General features: G+C 39.6%; 1 protein-coding gene across 1 annotated transcript; it reads right to left on the reverse strand.

The window, feature by feature from the left end:
* Nucleotides 1-3,487: 3,487 nt before the first annotated feature.
* Nucleotides 3,488-16,017, reverse strand: LOC119728475 (arginine--tRNA ligase, cytoplasmic-like). The gene is made up of 15 exons (XM_038200728.1): nucleotides 15,800-16,017; nucleotides 14,470-14,616; nucleotides 13,279-13,485; nucleotides 12,567-12,656; nucleotides 11,987-12,212; nucleotides 10,566-10,702; nucleotides 9,716-9,845; nucleotides 9,013-9,120; nucleotides 7,939-8,117; nucleotides 7,289-7,398; nucleotides 6,023-6,128; nucleotides 5,574-5,687; nucleotides 4,971-5,029; nucleotides 4,458-4,705; nucleotides 3,488-3,738 (listed from the first exon to the last, which is right to left on the reverse strand). The coding sequence occupies exons 1-15, from the start codon at nucleotides 15,842-15,844 to the stop codon at nucleotides 3,629-3,631; spliced, it is 2,016 nt and encodes a 671-aa protein (XP_038056656.1). The 5' UTR covers nucleotides 15,845-16,017; the 3' UTR covers nucleotides 3,488-3,628.
* Between the last annotated feature and the right edge of the window lie 1,699 nt (nucleotides 16,018-17,716).

The following is a 17,716-nucleotide window of genomic DNA, read 5'->3' on the forward strand; positions in this document are numbered from 1 at the left end:
GAGTTATTGTACCCTCAAACTCAAAGCGTGTGCTGTTTTTGTATCATCAAATGTAGTTTTAATTCGGATTATACATTTTTTACACTGAAGACGCGCTGTTTTTGATATTATTAACTTCATTGCTTAATAATTCTTCTGCATAATTAACAGGCTACTTTTTATGAGATCACACGCAATCAAGTTGTCCGGATGTGTATTAAAGTTGTCTGCGATTGCAAAAGTGCGATTCAGGGGACAAAGTTGTCAGCGATTTTGGGACCCATCTATAGTTTTCACGGAAGTGTTTTTCGCGGACAAATTCCGACAGACCTCTTTAATAGAACTACATGAACCTCGACAGACGGAATTTTAACACAACAAATATTTCTCGAGTTACTGACCCCACAAAGATTCTGTTGTTTATCGTTCATTGCGCGTCAGTGATCACCAGTCAACAACGGCACCAAGATTTTGTTATGGCGCCCTCTATTAGCGTTACAGACTCCACAGTTATTTTGTTATGGCGCCCTCTATTTGCGTTACCGACTCACAGTTATTTTGTTATGGCGCCCTCTATTTGCGTTACCGACTCAGTTATTTTTGTTATGGCGCCCACTATTGGCAAAAGATTTTCACGGTTATTATGTTATGGCGCCCTCTATTTGCATTACAGACTTCACAGTTATTGTGTTATGGCGCCCTCTATTTGCATTACAGACTTTAGTATTTTCTTACAGAAGCTAGAAACGATAAAAAAAATATAATAAAACCGATAATAATAACACGATAACAGAACCTAGACGGCGGATTATCGCGCACTTGCAGCAACAACGTCTCGACCCAAGACAAACTTAGACCTCATTGTTAAGTCAGTTAGGATCACGTCTTTACGGTCATGTGACATCATCTTAAAGGTGCATTTTACTGACCTCATATCTAGAGGACTGCATGCCCGAATGGGTTGGAATTTTGCATCCCTATATAGACACAGATTTGTGAAAGGTGAAAATGGAGGCGACGTCAACGTGACGCCATCGTGTGATTTTTAAATATATATAAATTTATAACATTTTCTTTGTGCATGTATCTAGCGAATAAAGCATGCTAAATACAAACATTTTTTTTCAGAACGTAATTTGACAGGTTGTGTTCCATTGCATAGAATTGTCAAAACAAACTACTTCATTATGATGACCTTAAAAAAATCGTAAAACAATACGTAAGACGTGACGTCATGAACTTTGATACTTCAACTGCCCTAACAGATTCGGCGTAGACAAGACGAAATTGAATACACCGGGTCGAAAACGTGCGCTCATTTTTGTTTGAAATTTTCTGACAACAGACGAAATTAAACATTGAAGTGCACTAAATCGATGTTGCTTGACGAAATTGAATATAAGAATCGGTGAATTCTAACGAAAAATGATTTTAAACCTATATTTAGAGATAGGCCGAGAAAATAAGGGTTTCCACTTTGCGGTTACTTTTTTTCAGTTACAATTCCCTAGCATGGTCAATTTTTTTGGAAGGGCTCCCTCAACATCAATTTAAGGCGAAACGAATTGTCTTGAATGTAAAAACAAATACTGAAAATAACTTACGCTTATATCGTTCAACTCGACGCTGGTATGTCCTTTGCTTCCGGCTTTCAGAGAACATTTCGACATCCAGGACGTTCCAATAGTCACAAAATAGGTTTCTGAAGGACACTGCAGTTCACGTTGCTCAAAAATATATACGAAGGACTGGAACAGGGGACTAGAGATGTGCAATTACAACACACAGGCTCTCGCATTGAAGTCCAACAACTTGCCACGTACTCGTGAAGGAATTTTAATATGTTGATGGTATTTGGCATGAACGCACGCATACCACACTTACCGCGGATAGGTACAAAGCTTTTTTTTTCAAAGGTGGGAGATCAACGACTCAATAATTACATAATAGATCTGTGTTGTCGGAGCGCTTTAATAAAAATAAACATTTAATGTTCTTAAAGAACAATATTATACCTTGTTAGTTACAAGGCGAGGAAAATGCAAAGAAGCCTTAATTACTACGAACTGGAAGGGAAAACAGATGGATTGACCCCTTTTCATGATTTCAATAATTCAGAAAGGTCCCCTACAGTAGGCCGGGAAAGGTGTTAGAAGTCACCAGCGGTCAGTTACTATGCATAGTGGTTACAATCAATACCCTTTATTCCTCACTTTCGAATATAAAATTTTGTTTTCTTCAAGATGTGTCCTCAGAACATAAAACTGTGTTTACATAAATGTAGAATCTTTCCATAATCTGCATGCCTGAAACATGTGCATGAAATATATCACCAATATAATCCAGATGTGTAACTTTATGAAAATTATATTGAAAGTATGGAATAAAAACAAAGGTGAAAAAAATAAACCAACACATTTGAGGCAATGAGGGCAAATTGTAACATAACATGTAGCACGGTGAAATCACATTGCATCAATTACTTTCAAATTCGATCCAACTTCTATGTGTCGCCGAAGTAAATTCGTTTTCGCATACATTTTTATGATTTACAGAGAATGGGCCTCAATTAGAATATAGTGAAACCTTTTCTTGCAATTATGGGTACATTGTGGTGACAATCGTAATACTCTTTTGAACAAATGACTAAACTTTTTAAAACTTATTGTTTATTGACAAACTATCGTAGCTTTTGCTGTTTGTAAAACAGTTGCATTATTTAAATAAAATGTAAATATGAAAACGGGACAAATTGGCAAAGTGTCGGCCATTGAGGAATGGTTCAAGAAATTTGTTCATGGCAAAAGTAAGACAGTGCAGTGTGTTTGGTATGAATCACCAACACTATGCAGACTCCCTACGTGAAAATCGAAGCTATCAAATAAAGACGGGGACCCTGGCAGAATTCGGACGAAGTCCAATGTTAGGCCATCAGCCTCGGTCCAAAATTTTGGCCACCGGTATCAAATGAGGGGAATAATCGTCATAGCGATTTTTGGCAAGGTATACACTTCCAGAGTTGGAAAATATGTGATAGCATTGCAGCGGTGGCAGCTTTTAAGGTGTTATCACCCTTTTTTTCAAAATGTCCATCAAAATGCTTGTTACCACTCTAGGGGCGGTATACCTTGCCCATGCGCACTATAATCATTCATACCCTGATTTGATACTGGCCAAACCCCCAGGCTGATGTTATATTTATAGCCTAAATGACAGGTCAAATTTGAGCCCAGTCCATTTTTTGACAGCAGACTTGTTACAGGCAGGGTGCGTGACTGGCAGGATTCGAACCTAGTCCATGACATAGTTACGTCCGACTGAAAGAATCCATCAAGAGTGTCAGATATCAAACCAAGTCTGTGATTTCCAAACATGGGAATCTGGGTAAAAAAAAAGGCCCTAGAAAGGATTTGAGCCCAGTCCATGATGTGACTACAGAATTGTTACAGGCAGGCCTCCCTGGTAGGATTCGAATGTAGTCCAAGTTATTCGTCCAGGTTTTACTTTATTCTAATGACAAGATGTATCCCCAGAGTTTGAATTCGAACCACCAGGTTTTGAACCTAGTTCATTAGTTGATAACATCCAACAGAAAGGATCTTGGCGGGCAGGACCCTCGCCAGAATGTGAACCTTGTCCAAGCTTTTAGCTACATCCGATTGACTGGATCTAATCCCAGGATGTGGAACCCCTTAGCCATGACTGCCGCTGCAGCTTCACATAGAAGAATCCGACTCATGTTGACTTTCACAATCACACCTTCAGGGAGAGAAAAAAAATGATTTTAGTGCTGCACTACAAAACACAATACCTGAAGAGAAAGGTCAGACAAACTGTTTATTATCCCTCAACCTCACATCAAGAGGTACATTGGATAATAGATTAACCAAGATCCATGATGCCACTCAGGCAAAATTGTCCTAACCATAACTGTTTGATAAATTAATTGATGGGTAGATTTTGAATCTTGTAAAGTGGCAAGAACTGTACTCAAAATGTATAAGTAGGTTTTTTTGTATCAATGCTATTTATTCATGACCTTGCTGCTTACTTCAAGTAGCTCCAAAATGAATGCAATACATGTACACCAGTTCAGTATTTCAACTGCGCATGCACACCATGACATGGGTTACGGGTCATTCAGGATAATCGAATGCTCATCGAAGAGGCATGAAGTGCAGGAAGACGGACGCACGACGCTTGCGTATTGATTACAAGCGATTTTATCCCAAATGACTTTTGACATGGACTACTTTATCGAGAGACCAAACTGGCTTATTACAATAACTGAAGTGCAGACGTCTTAACCATAGCTGTTCTTGAAAAGGTTTGGCAGATAACTGGAATCTTGTACTGCCGCAAGAACTGTACCCAAACTTTCATATAATCAATACAATAATCAATGTTTTTCAAGCATGATCTTGGCACTATGCTTCAAGTAGCTCAAAAATGAGCACCATTACACTGATTTCACCCACCAGTCTGCCTGTCCTTCTCAACGCAGTAGCAGGCATCGTAGAACTCGGTGAACGTCGTGGTCAACTCGTACAGGTACTCGCAGAGCGTGTGCATGAGCAAGTCGTTCAGGATGCGCGAGACGATCTCGGGAAAACGCGACAGGCACTTGGCTAGCTTCCACTCCTTTGCGTGGATCACGTCGATGGGTGTAGAGCCTGCCGCTTGCAGCACGGCTGCATCGTCGACTTTGGCCAAGCGAGCGATGGACCTGATAGACAATTTTGGCACATTTGAATGGCAATTACATTTTCAAATCATGATACATGTATGTTGATTCAATACTCATTTCAAATTTAATGAAGTAAAATAAATCTTTAAAGGTTTACTAATGTAAAACTTAAATTAGTTGTTGCCTTTTTTCAACCACACAAAAACTGCTTTTTCAACACATTCTATAACTATCCCGGGAACTATAATAAACAGGTTGAGGTTACGAATATTGCAAAAATAAATTAAAAAAATTGTGGTCTCACTTGATTCTGGTGTATGCATAGAGAAGATACACAGCTGTGTTTCCTTTATCGTCCAGCATCTAAGGAAATAAAATCACGGTTCCATTTTAATCAACTTTGATCACACGAGGTTCTCAAGCTCTTTGCTAACGGCAAGCCCATATATCATCAATTCCAAATATCTGCTATCGGTGGTCCTTTGTATGACCATAATTCATGTTTGTCTATCCAGATAATGAAAACCCAGTTCAATTTAAAACTCAGAAGTGATGCATCTGCATCTCAGACTACTGCAGGGGGATTTCAAAGGATGCAAAAATGAATTTGTGAAGAATTTTTTTTTTTCTGTTTTATTCAATTTTTTTCAATGCGCAACAAAAGGGCCTCCGTTTATGATTTTGCAACATTTCTCCCAGCAGCTTGAAATTCACCAATTGAAAGGTGTTATGTGGAGCTCAAAGTGAGTGTACACTCAGAAATTATTTTCAAAGCAGTAAATAATTCTTCAGCTTAACAGATAGGCATACAGCTGAATAATTAAGCCAGGTTTTGACGTCATAATGATAGACAACTATATTTGAAAGTTTCTGACTACAGAAAATCCTCACGATAGTCATAGTTTACCTTGTCGAATGAGAAGACGTAGTCATTGACGCGATTGTGACACAGATCAGCATACTTGATACAACCATAGGCCACAGACCGTTGGGCTGCTGACAACTCCTCAGCTGTCAAGACCTATCAGTTATACAAACAAATACATCAGTCAACAACAAAGAATCTCAAATAATATGATTTTTTTTTAAAACCTCCTCTCCTGAAAGGGTATCATATGGATCCAAGTAGCTTAAAAACTTTATTTGATTTATGCAAATATACTTAAAAAAGATTTGGTTGACAGTTTATACACAAGTTAAAAACATGAGAGTATATCTTGAAATGGAATGTTTTCTGAAATACTTTGACATTTTCATACCTATTTGTCCGAACACTCGGATGTCTACACTTCCAAAAATCAAAACACTTTTGAGACTGGGAAAAGGACTTTATGAAAACACTGACAAATAAACGACCTTGTCTCTCTCTTTCTCCTTCAGTTTGTCCAACGATCGTCTCATTCCCTCATCCAATAGTTCGGCGAGCCGTACCGTGTCACCTGATCGAGTCTTGAACTTCTTCCTGTGAAAGGATTTAACAAGAACAGTTCATATAACGGAATTCACAGGCTGTGGAGAAAACAAAAGTCAAGGTTTTTAGGGTATTATAATTACTTCTAGGGGAGTGTGGCCTAGTGGTTAGGGTTCGTGACTCATGATCAGAGGGTCAGGGGTTCGAATCCAGCTGCTGGTCATATGTGGTGTCCTTGGGCAAGCCACCCCCACTTGCCTCTCTCCACCCAGGACTATAATGGTACCAGTATTAGCTGGGGAGTAATCTGTGATGGACCAGCATCCCATACAGGGGGAGAAGAAATATTCTCAGTCGTTTCATGCTACTGAAACAGGAGATAAACGCCGGCCTGATCTGCCACATGGGCTCATGACAGACTTACTTTTTACTTTACAATAATTACTTCACTATCACCATTGAAAGCAATCCATGAGAAAGGTTGTCCCTGCATAATCCTGCACAATGCAAATGGGCTGTAAATCAATCACTGGTTATGAATTTGTACAATTGAAACATAGGGCCAGCTTCATAGACCTGCTTAAACAGAAGACATTGCTTATAAATATTTCTGTACTAAGAAAATATAAACAATTAAGGCGACCTGAAGTTCCGATCTTAAAAAGATCTGTTTGAGAGACAAAACGATCGAGGTACAAGAAACGGACATGTAGGGACTCGCAAGCATGCAGGTTTGGGAGGAGAAACACAAAAGAGGTATTAACCAGTTCGCGCCGGAGGCCGTGTATGCGCGCAAAAAATTTGTGGTAATCGGAACGGATGACAGAAAAACATGCAGGGAGTGAGAACGGAAATATCTGTCAGTGACCTGCTCGCAGCGAGCGAGGCCGGAAATATGAGTGTGCTGCCCGAGTGTGATGGCTCCAACCCGCCTGACTTGAGGTTGAGTGAAAAGTAATCCTGCGCCTCGTTCATTCTTGTCAAAATATTCCCGGCGTGAACTGGTAAAATCTGGGGACATAACAATGTGGGTGAAGATCAAAGGAAAAGGAGTAGAGGAACAAACAAAGGATGGGTTAAGCAAAACTCAGTTGGGAACTCATCACACAGATATTCTGGTTGGTGCTCTTAAACTAAGCCATTTTGTTCTGCTAAGCACATTTTTTTCAGTTGAACTACTCCACGAAATCAGCCCCTGCTCTAATTCTTACTTGTCTTCTCCTAAGACGACTCCAAACTTGATGTGTTCCACCCGCACTCTAGCTGGGTCGTACCATCCTACTATACGGCCGCCTGCGTAGATATTCTCTAGATGTACACTCTGTAAACAGAGGAAAATTAAACCAAAGTTGGAGTAATGTACTCTGTACATTAGTAAAGCTCCGTGGTGAAATTTGCAGAAGTTTATGAGCTGAATTACAGAAAAACTGCTATTGGATGTGCAATTTCAGCTTTAGGCCTATCTGCACTTGATTATGGGAAAAAAGGCAACAATTTGAAAACATTGTAAAAGGGATTAACTTATCACCACACAACAAGGAATCAGTGATTTCTATGTTTTTTTTAAGGGAGGAGTGCGCTTGAAACTGGAATGTATCCGATGAATAAGGATTGTCAAAATATTGATGGCTTTGAAATGCATTTGTGCTTTAATACACCTAATAAGTTAGCAATGGAATCCATTAAATGTGTATACATTTTCTGTTTTCTCAAAATGCGTAAAAACAAATGTTCCCATGTACCTTTAAGACTACATCTGTCTTGAACGCGAAGTGGTTCCACCTGGGAATGGCTTCTCATTTTGTACAAAAATAAGTCACTTGGATGTAAAACATCATTCAATGCTTTCCACTATTCTTACCTGTCCGGCATCAACAACATAGAGTATCCAGTCAGCCTTGTCCACAAAGACTCGATACCTGATGCAGGCCATGTCTGACGTATCGTACGTGAACCCTCCGTCTGACTTGACAATTGTCAAAGGCACCTTACTGCTGTCTGTGAACATTATCTTGCGGCCCTCGTCCAGTTCCAGAAAGCCTGTTGGCCAAGCAAACAGCAGTCAACGAAAAATGTCTTGGATAGCAAAAATTCATTTATAAAACTGCTTTCACAATAGCGCAAGAAAGCTTGTTTCACACCAACTGATGTATAAGTTGGGAGTAGTTTACAGGTACTGAGTCTAAAAATAAAAAGGTTCTGAAAACCAGAGATGTTTATGGAAGGTTTTGGACGGAGTGTGCGCTCTTGACGGTTTTTCAGTCCTCCTGATGCAGTGAGCGCAGAACCCTTGACCCCGCCCCAAAACCAGTGTTCGACTTTAGCGGTAGCCCGCTTGCCAAATGCTAGTCAAATCAGCGGTGGGCTAGTCAAACCATTCCTTATTAGTAGCCCGGCTGGCGAGTCAAAAATTATTGGGCTACGGCAAAAATGAAAGGACAGGAAGAAATAAATCATTAAATTCAGAGAGCAAACCTGTATCAATTTGTGTTAAATTTTTTTCACTGTTTAGGGTTAAATTATTTGATCTGTTTATTACAAACATTGACAAGATTGCCTCAGGATTCACGTTTTACATGTATGCACATTGTTGTTTGTGAGACATGTGGGCCAGTGAAAATGCCCGTGGGCTAGTTAAGAGTCTGTTTCAGTAGCCCGGCTGGCTAGTGAAAAAAAAAAATAAGGTCAAACCCTGCCCAAAACTCTTGCCACCTGATAAAGGTCAGAGCATTTTAATACTGGGTTTTGCCCTTTATGGACGTACGTTATAAGCATTGAGTTCAGCTTGCGAGAAAACAAATCAAAAGCTTGCTTGATTGGACAGGAACCCACACCCACTAACTCCTGCTAATACTAGCGCTTTCTAGTCATGGTTACCAGTGCAATAATACACATACAACAAAATTCAAAAAGGCATTTGAGCATTGTGGCTGACCTCTGCTTTCCAAGTCCTGGACTGTTTCCACCATCAAGTCTTGGTAGAAGGATTCCCCGCGAGGGATCAGATCCTTAATGTCCAGACGCTCATAGATGTCCTCAAATGCTGAAGTCAAGATTAACAACAATGTATAATTCAGTAAAGTCAAGTAAAAACAACATGACTAGAAGAGATGCCTTAAGCTGAAACAGAAGGGATTCATCATCAATCTCAATTTTATAACACATATTCTCCATCACAAATAAAGGAGAAAGTGAAGTATTCAATTGGATTCTCATTTTCTGACAGAAAAAAATACTGACTTGGAGGAAGAGAAATTACTGCTTTTACATTATTGAAGTCCTGTATGTGGTTTTGAAAGTTTTAATAATAATAATTTAATAATAATCATCCTTACTCGCAGCTGAGAAGCTGAATTGGGAAGGACGCTGCTACAACGTAGTCGAGCCGCTGGCATGTAACGGCGTCTTTGGCAGCCAGCCATACGACCCATATAAGACCACGGAGCACTAGAAATCGAAAGGGTTTGACTTTTCGGGAGGAAACCGGAGGGCCCGGAGAAAAACCCTTGAGGCACAGAGAACCAACACACAACTCGCATATGGTCCTAGCTGGGAACAAACCAGGGCCACAGTGGTTAGAGGCGAGCACTTTACGCACTAGCCACCCATGCCACCCATTAGTAGCAGCCTAACTATACCTCTGTATGAGATGTCACAGATTAACTGCCATGCTTTGTGGATATCAGGTTCCTTGGCTTGCAGCTGGACAACCAACGAGTAAGCACGCTTCTTGAACTCGGCGTCCTCATCAAAGCGAACTTTGGATTCCTACAATCCATAACAAAAATACACGGAGTCTGAATAAAATGAGACATCTGAGTTACTGCTGCCTGGTGAGTAATTCCATGAAATGATCTCGAGATCAAATCACAACTATGGAGTTCTATCAGATGAGTGTTCGGAATTATTAAAAGTCATCTAATGTCCATCACAAGTCATCACAAGTCCTCCAGTCCCAAGTCAAGTCACTAGCTATTCAAATGAATTGTTAACAAAAGCGTTCATCTGTTAATGCTCATCCCATGAACCTTATTACTTGACTTGAGAAAGGACTGGTTATTTATTTTTCAGTGGACTTGTGATGGACTCACGATGGACTCTGCTACAACATTAATGACAAAGAGAAAGATATGATAGACACTTGGAAAGCCCATCACAGGTTTTCAGTTTGATAAAAAAGTTACACGGTGCATAATTGATGCAATCTGCATGTCAACCATGTGGCACAAGTATGAGTGGTCACATGACACTATCTACTGTTCCTCCAAGGACTGCACACTAATTAGGTTTGTTCAAGAAGCCTAGTGATTTGAACAAGGCACTCGACTATGGCTACAATGTGAATAGGCTCTAAAGGCTGCTTCAGAATTACATGTAACAGGCTATGGCTAGTTTGCCTTTATGGCAAGTGGCTACATCCGCTTCCATAGGAGCATGTGTAATGACGAACCTAAGTAATTGGGGTTAGGCCTATTAAGACTGACGTACCTTGTAGAAGGCCTGTAAGTCTGAGATGGGCGGGGATTTCGTCAGGTAGTCAGGGAAGCGATCCTGCAGGTGAGCAATGAGCATACCAAACTGGGTCCCCCAGTCACCAAGATGACAGACCTTCTGAACATCATGACCTGGGAGGAAATCAATGACAAATTCACTCATTCAATTATTGACCAGTAATGGCTGGAAATTGTGTTGCATCTCAATCATGACCTTTGTTCACAGAGTTGTACAATCGAGTCAATCACAAGTCAGTGGAAAGTCACTTCACAAGTCTGGTCAGAAGTAACAAGAGATGAACAGTGACAAAGACATGACTTTGTCACTGTTGTTTTAAATAACTTGTGAGTTGACTGGATGAGTTGTGGTGATTTGTGATTTGACTTGTGATTGACTTGTGATTTGACTTGTGATTGACTTGTGATTTGAGTTGTGATTTGACTTGTGATTTGACTTGTGATTTGACTTGTGATTTGACTTGTGATTTGACTTGTAATTTGACTTGTATTTTGTCTTGGAATTGACTTGTAGTTGACTTGTGATTTGACTTGTGATGGACTTTTGATTTGACCTGTGATGGACTTGCAATTTGACTTGTGATTTGACTTGCGATTTGACTTGTGATTGACCTGTGATTGACTTGTGATTTGAGTTGTAATTTGATTTGTGATTGACTTGTGATTTGACTTGTGATTGACTTGTGATTTGACTTGTGATTGACTTGTGATTGACTTGTGATTTGACTTGTGATTGACTTGCGATTTGACATGTGATGGACTTCTGATTTGACTTGTGATTTGTCTTGGGATTGACTTGTGATTTGACTTGTGATGGACTTGTGATTTGACTTCTGATTTGTCTTGGGATTGACTTGTGATTTGAGTTGTAATTTGACTTGTGATTTGACTTGTGATTGACCTGTGATTTGACTTATGATGTGACTCGTGATTTGAGTTGTAATTTGACTTGTGATTTGACTTGTGAATGACTTGTGATTTGACTTGTGATGAACTTTTGATTGACTAGTGATTGACTTGTGATTGGCTTGTGATTTGACTTGTAATTGACTTATGATTGACTGGTGATTTGACATGTGATGGACTTGTATTTGACTTGTGATTGACTTATGATTGACTTGTGATGGACATGACTAAAACTCTGATCGTTTTACCCCACGTTCTCAGTCATCTGCACCAGAAACCGAAAGGTCATCTACAGGCCAAAAGTCTACAGAATAAAATTGTAAAGTTTCCCCCCAATAATCTCACAAAAATCACATTGTCAGGAACCAAAAATTGTGTTTTTAACTCTGTATTAAAATCCAAAGATATTTACAAAGATTAAACAAAAACCCGGACAGAGTGTAATGTAGTTTTTCCCATTACGTAACCCTCAAACGCCTTTATCCCTTTTACCTGCAAATTGTAAGAGTCTGGTGATGCTCTCGCCGATGATGGTGGACCGCAGATGACCCACGTGCATCTCCTTCGCAATGTTAGGTGAGGACATATCGATGACCACCTTCTTCTTGCGGTCAATCTTGGGAGGCCGGACCCCCTTGGTCAAGATATCACTGATGACCGCGGAGATGAAGGGACGCTGGATGTGGACGTTGATGAAACCTGGGCCGGCTATCTCAACCTGCATGTGGACGAAAAAGTATGCAGTATGTTGAAAAAACGAGAGTTGCAAAGTAGTCACAATCATTAACAAGTCGTTCTCCAGTCCACTAGCACTCTATTCAAATTATCTGAAAAAAAAACAAAGGCATTTCTTGTCATGGTTGATCCTCTGTTTCTTGCTTTTGTGACCTTACGTCGGATTTGACATCTGAAGGACTTGTGATTTGACTTGTTCTGTACTTGTCAATAATTTGTGACAGACTTGTGACAACAGATTCATTATAGTTTGGACAAATGCTTTTTACTCCAAGCTTTTTTGTACTAAGGTACGAACACAAAAATACAGAAGGGACTCTGTTATAAGAACACATACCTTCTCTATGATCTTGTTTGATGGCATATTCTTGACAATGGCTTGGGCAATTTCATTAGGTGAGATCTTCCTTCCAACTGCTCGGAGTTGCTGGCGGAGAACAAAACACACAAAATCATGTCATTTGCACTTTTAAATGTTTAAATATTGGTCTTCTACAATAACAAATGTTTCATTACTAACAGATAAAAATGAAATATAACTAAAGCAGAAAGACTGTGCTATGCTCAAAATGTGCTTACAACTGCACATGTATAGAGATTTCAACGATTGCTTCTCTACTTTAGCAATTTCTGCCGGTAAAGCTGTCATTCATTTTACCCAGTGCTTACTGCTTATGTTTAAACAGACATTGCCATAAGCAGAACACCTCTCCTGAAGACGGTCAGAGCATACTGACCGGAACGTCGAGTTTATACCTCTGGTTCTTTTCAGAACCATTCTCTTAGTTGAGAAATTATTCGCACATGGTGTTTCCGCAAACCTTTCATTATTCAGAACACCATGAGTTGCAGCCTGAAATTATCAATGGGGGAGAACAACACTCAACTCTACACAGTTTTTAGGTATACATGTATGGGTGATAAGCAATTGGGAATGATTTGCATTTCAGCACTTTCATTTCGTTCTGGTGCAGGACAAATTAATACAACTTCTACTCCTAGTAAGATTACTACAACTACTGGATGTATACTTAGTGCTGGTATTTCACCTGTGCAATAGCCATAGCGCTGTTGCACTGGTAGTCACCAAAGCGGTCGTTCTTGCTGGCCTCCACAGCCATGGTTGGATTAGCCAGATCCGGGAATGCCGACATGATGGCGAAGGCAAAGATGCCCTGTAGCTGCTGGCTGATATCTGTCATCACCGTGTCAGTTCCGGTGATCCTAGTGGATTGCTTCTCCTCCTCCTCAATACTCTGTGAAGAAATGTCGAAAAATGGGCTACGTTTCAGATCAGTCTCACCAGGTTTATTTCTTTCTAGGGAGGACAGAATTTAAACTGGTGACTTTGGACAAATTTAAGAGTGGTAAGATTTCCCCATGTGAGTGGGGGATATTAACCCTAACTCCCTAGGCAATTTTGCTAGGATGTACATGTAACCTCAATCCTGCAAAATCCTCCAACTGCCTCCATGAAAGAATCCTCCATTCTTTCTTGAATGTGGTCCTTGGAGGGGTGACCACTGCCTCAGTCCTGCAAAATCCTCCGGCAAGTCAATATGTTGAGGCAGAACCGGTGACATCCTGGAGCAGTGCGGAGGATTTCAAGTATAATCTTGGCCTAAATTTACGCGCGGCTGAGCATAAACAACACAAAGTCCGGCCCAAGACCTTGACACAGTGCATTTTTCGAAATCGGCAACACACTTTTGCCAAGTAGCCTCGATCCTGCAAAATCCTCCACTTTGCAAAGAGGATTTGGGAAGGTTAGGGTTAAAATGAGGGTAAAATGTAGTATTCTGATGCCACTTTTTTCAACAAAATATAACTGCAATGAAGATCAGTCATTGGAAGTACATATGTATGTTGAAGAAACATTATTTTTGGGCTGAGAAAAATGTCATATTTAGTTGGGAAAAAAATTACTCCCTAAAGAAAATGTTCATGAATACCTGTAGACTTTGAACACAACCAACAAAAAATGTCAGGATGATACTGTGTGTATAAGTGACTTGTAGCTCATATTAGGTTTTGCCCTTCACCCCGACGCAAAATTCCATCTTATGACTTGTGTCTCATAATCTGATGATCAAAGACATGGACAACTTCATAGGAGCAAACACAGGGTTAGAAAGATAAGTTGGTAGAGCATTTGAACATTGTTCATGAGGTCCCAGGTTCAATTCCTGTTTGAGTCAATCTCTATGCTCCTACTTGAGTTTCTCTCCTTCAGTCCTTACCCTCAGTAGGTGTGCCAGACGATACTTGAGCTTCTGGTTCTCAGTCCTGAGTTTATCCAGCTCTGGTGATGAGGAATCATTGCCGTCGTTTATCTCTCCATTCTGAAGTTGGAGAATTTCTTGTTTCAACTGTGCAATCTCTGCTTCCTGCGACAAAAATGGTATTGTTGGTCTGAATTTGAATTTCACATGCGATGGCAAACATAATTTTAATAAGTTTGCTTGTTTACAATTAATTAATTTCATTAAAATACCAATATCTTTAAAGGCAAGCAGGAAAAAATGTCACAGGTCTTTTACAAGTACTGTGTAAACATTGTCCCTGCATGTACACATACGTAATAAAATACATTCCCATTATTAGAGTTTTAGCTAAAAGTTTAAACAAATGAGTTGCCCTTCTCACAAAAAGAAGGCTCTGCAAATAACAGTGCAAGTCTCATGCAATTTGATGTAATGGGGATACAAGAGCAAATATTCAAACAAACATTTTTAAAATAACAACTGTATTGCATTGATGAGTACTCCTGCTTTCCGGGTGAGCTTGAAAATTTTTATGAAAAAACACTAACCAACAAAAGTAAAAGTTTGTTTTGCTTGTCTTGTCTTGTTTTGCTCTTACGTTTGTTGTTTTGTTTAGCTCTCTTTTTTTGTGTTTTTTTGGTCATGTTTTTTGTTTAGTTTTGTTGCAGTTTGTTTTACTTCTATGTGTTATTTTTGTTGTTTTTGTTGTTGTGTGTTTGTCTCAAGTATGTGTGCATTGTGTGTGTCTTTTTTTATCCATTACTTTTAAGCATTTTATATATCTATATATACATGATATACATATCCAATGAAATCATCTCGCAATTCACAGTGCTCGAAACATCTCTATATTATATTTTGTTCTTAGTTTGTTTTTATAATAATAATATCAATATATCTTTTTTTATAATGATTCTTTTTGAACATATTATCTGGGGTTTTTTATATATATTTTTAACCCAGTCCTGTAATTGGCATTTTTTCCTGCTGTTGGATGTGGATTATAAATAAATATATCAATAAATAAATAAATAAACAAAGATGATGACCAAAAACTGTTTATTTAACTTCTCCAGCATGTGTCCAGCCTGAAAATCCGATGAGTATATCAAGAGCAAGAGCAGTAGTCAATACTATTGATCAGAAATACCGTTTCCATATGTGTCACAATCCGCAAACAGATGTAGGCCTAGGTCATTCTTATACTGCAAACTATGCAGTTTTAACATTGACAAAATGACAATATAAACACACACAACACACACACACATGACACACGATCGAATCGACCAGGAAATACTGTTACCTGTTGGACAGCACGTTCAGTGTACTTGGTAACAATATCCGACATTTTTATGACTGTTATTTCACCTCACAGATCTCAAGAAATAGCGATGGACACGACAAACACGACGAATCCAGCTAAAACATGTGAAATCTGACACGTTCCGTTCCTCCAGCTCCAAGCAGATGATGCAAGTTGTGCACTCTGTGCGAAACACATGTCGCGTGACCTTTGACCCGTACTTGTTCAACACGCGTTAAACGAATACACCGAATATAAGTACTTCAATACAAAATTCGGAATCGAATACTATCGTCTTGTGTCATTTCTCGATGTGTGACAAAATGATCAGTGTTATTAATTTTCTTGAGAGTAATCATTGGATATTATAATCATCATCAGTTTCTCAACTCTGTGTGTATCTAGTGACCCATTTAATAGATTTAGGAAGAATTGCTAGGAAACGTGTAACCCGTTACAAGTGGCCCACGTTGGATATGTACAGCGCCCTCGCCGGCTCGGTGCGGTAATAGTGTAAAGGCGGATTTTTTTTCTTCACAAGACTGAGTAATAGACCATTTTCTTGTTGCGGCCATCTTGATATTTCCCGTTCAAATCAACGTAACCAAAGCGAGGCTGGAAGGAAAACTAGTCTGGTTCCCCTTTCGCACCAAAAAATTATCATTCAGTACTTTTATTGGATACAGGGAACATGACTGAAATGATGACAGCATGATAAAGGTTTATATATACCTATCATGCTGCCACAATTCAGTCATGTTCTTTGTGTCCAACAACAGTACTGAATGATAATGTTTTCGTGCAAAAAGGAACCAGCTTATTTTTCCTTCCAGCCTCGCTTTGGTTACGTTGACATGATTTGAATGGGGAAAATCCAAATGGCCGTAACACGATAATGGTCTATAGACGCATTTAAAAAAGGTACCGAAACCGAGGGCCTCAGTGCTCTTATTTTGTGGTCCCAAATGTCCTGCAGTGGCTCAGCTGCTTTGAGCATCGCCTTGGATGCTCATAAAACTCGTCGATAAAAGACCGGCTATCAGTAGCTCGCGTAGGTGGGGGGGGGGGGGGGGGGGGGGGGGGGGGGGGATTGAACCCCCTCCCGTTCAGCCACTGACTAATGTTATGATACTAATAAAAATGGGCCCAAAATAACACATTGAATGATAAACTTCCATACTTTATTATCAAAATTGCATGCCTTAGAATGCAGGAGAAAGCATCGTGGATTTCAGAGTCGGGAATATCCGACTCCATGAAATATGGACTCATTGGTAGTATTGCGCATGCGTAAGTACGATAAATTGTTATTTTTAGGATCATATATGGGAGAGTGACCTGTCACGTGTAAGGGATTAACCAATAATAGGGAAAGGAGTCCGATTTTCATAGGAGTTGGATTTTTATATTTATGACACCTGCACGCCTTCACTCAACCCCCCCCCCCCCGCTTCATATCAACCCCCTCCCCCGTTTCCTGAAAGCTAGATCCGCCCCTGCCCATTTCTTAATTAGAGGCTATTAGAACAAAAGACAAACGTAACAATGAAAACCTGGAGGCAATTCAGTTGTTAATCAATCTTTTATTTCATTAGAATGTGAATTCCAGGAACCGGGAATCGGGAACTACCCACTAGTAATAATATCATTCATAATGACAAACTTCAAACAAATAAAATAAAGTGATACTTGATTTTAATAAGACCAGCTCATGAAAACAAAATCACTTATTATATATCAGAATTAATCCATTACCACCTTGAACGTAAACTTAATGTTATGCGTGTACGAATTTGCATCTTTGCGTTCTTCCAGCGCAGAGTACAGACGTTTGTGTGTGTAATTCCCGCACCATTAGTTTTTATCCAACGCCTGAACAAATCCCCGTCACCTGATTGGTGGGTCGTTGATCACATG

The sequence above is a fragment of the Patiria miniata genome, unplaced genomic scaffold, assembly GCF_015706575.1.
Source record: "Patiria miniata isolate m_02_andy unplaced genomic scaffold, ASM1570657v1 HiC_scaffold_20, whole genome shotgun sequence".
Classification (NCBI taxonomy): Eukaryota; Metazoa; Echinodermata; class Asteroidea; order Valvatida; family Asterinidae; genus Patiria; species Patiria miniata.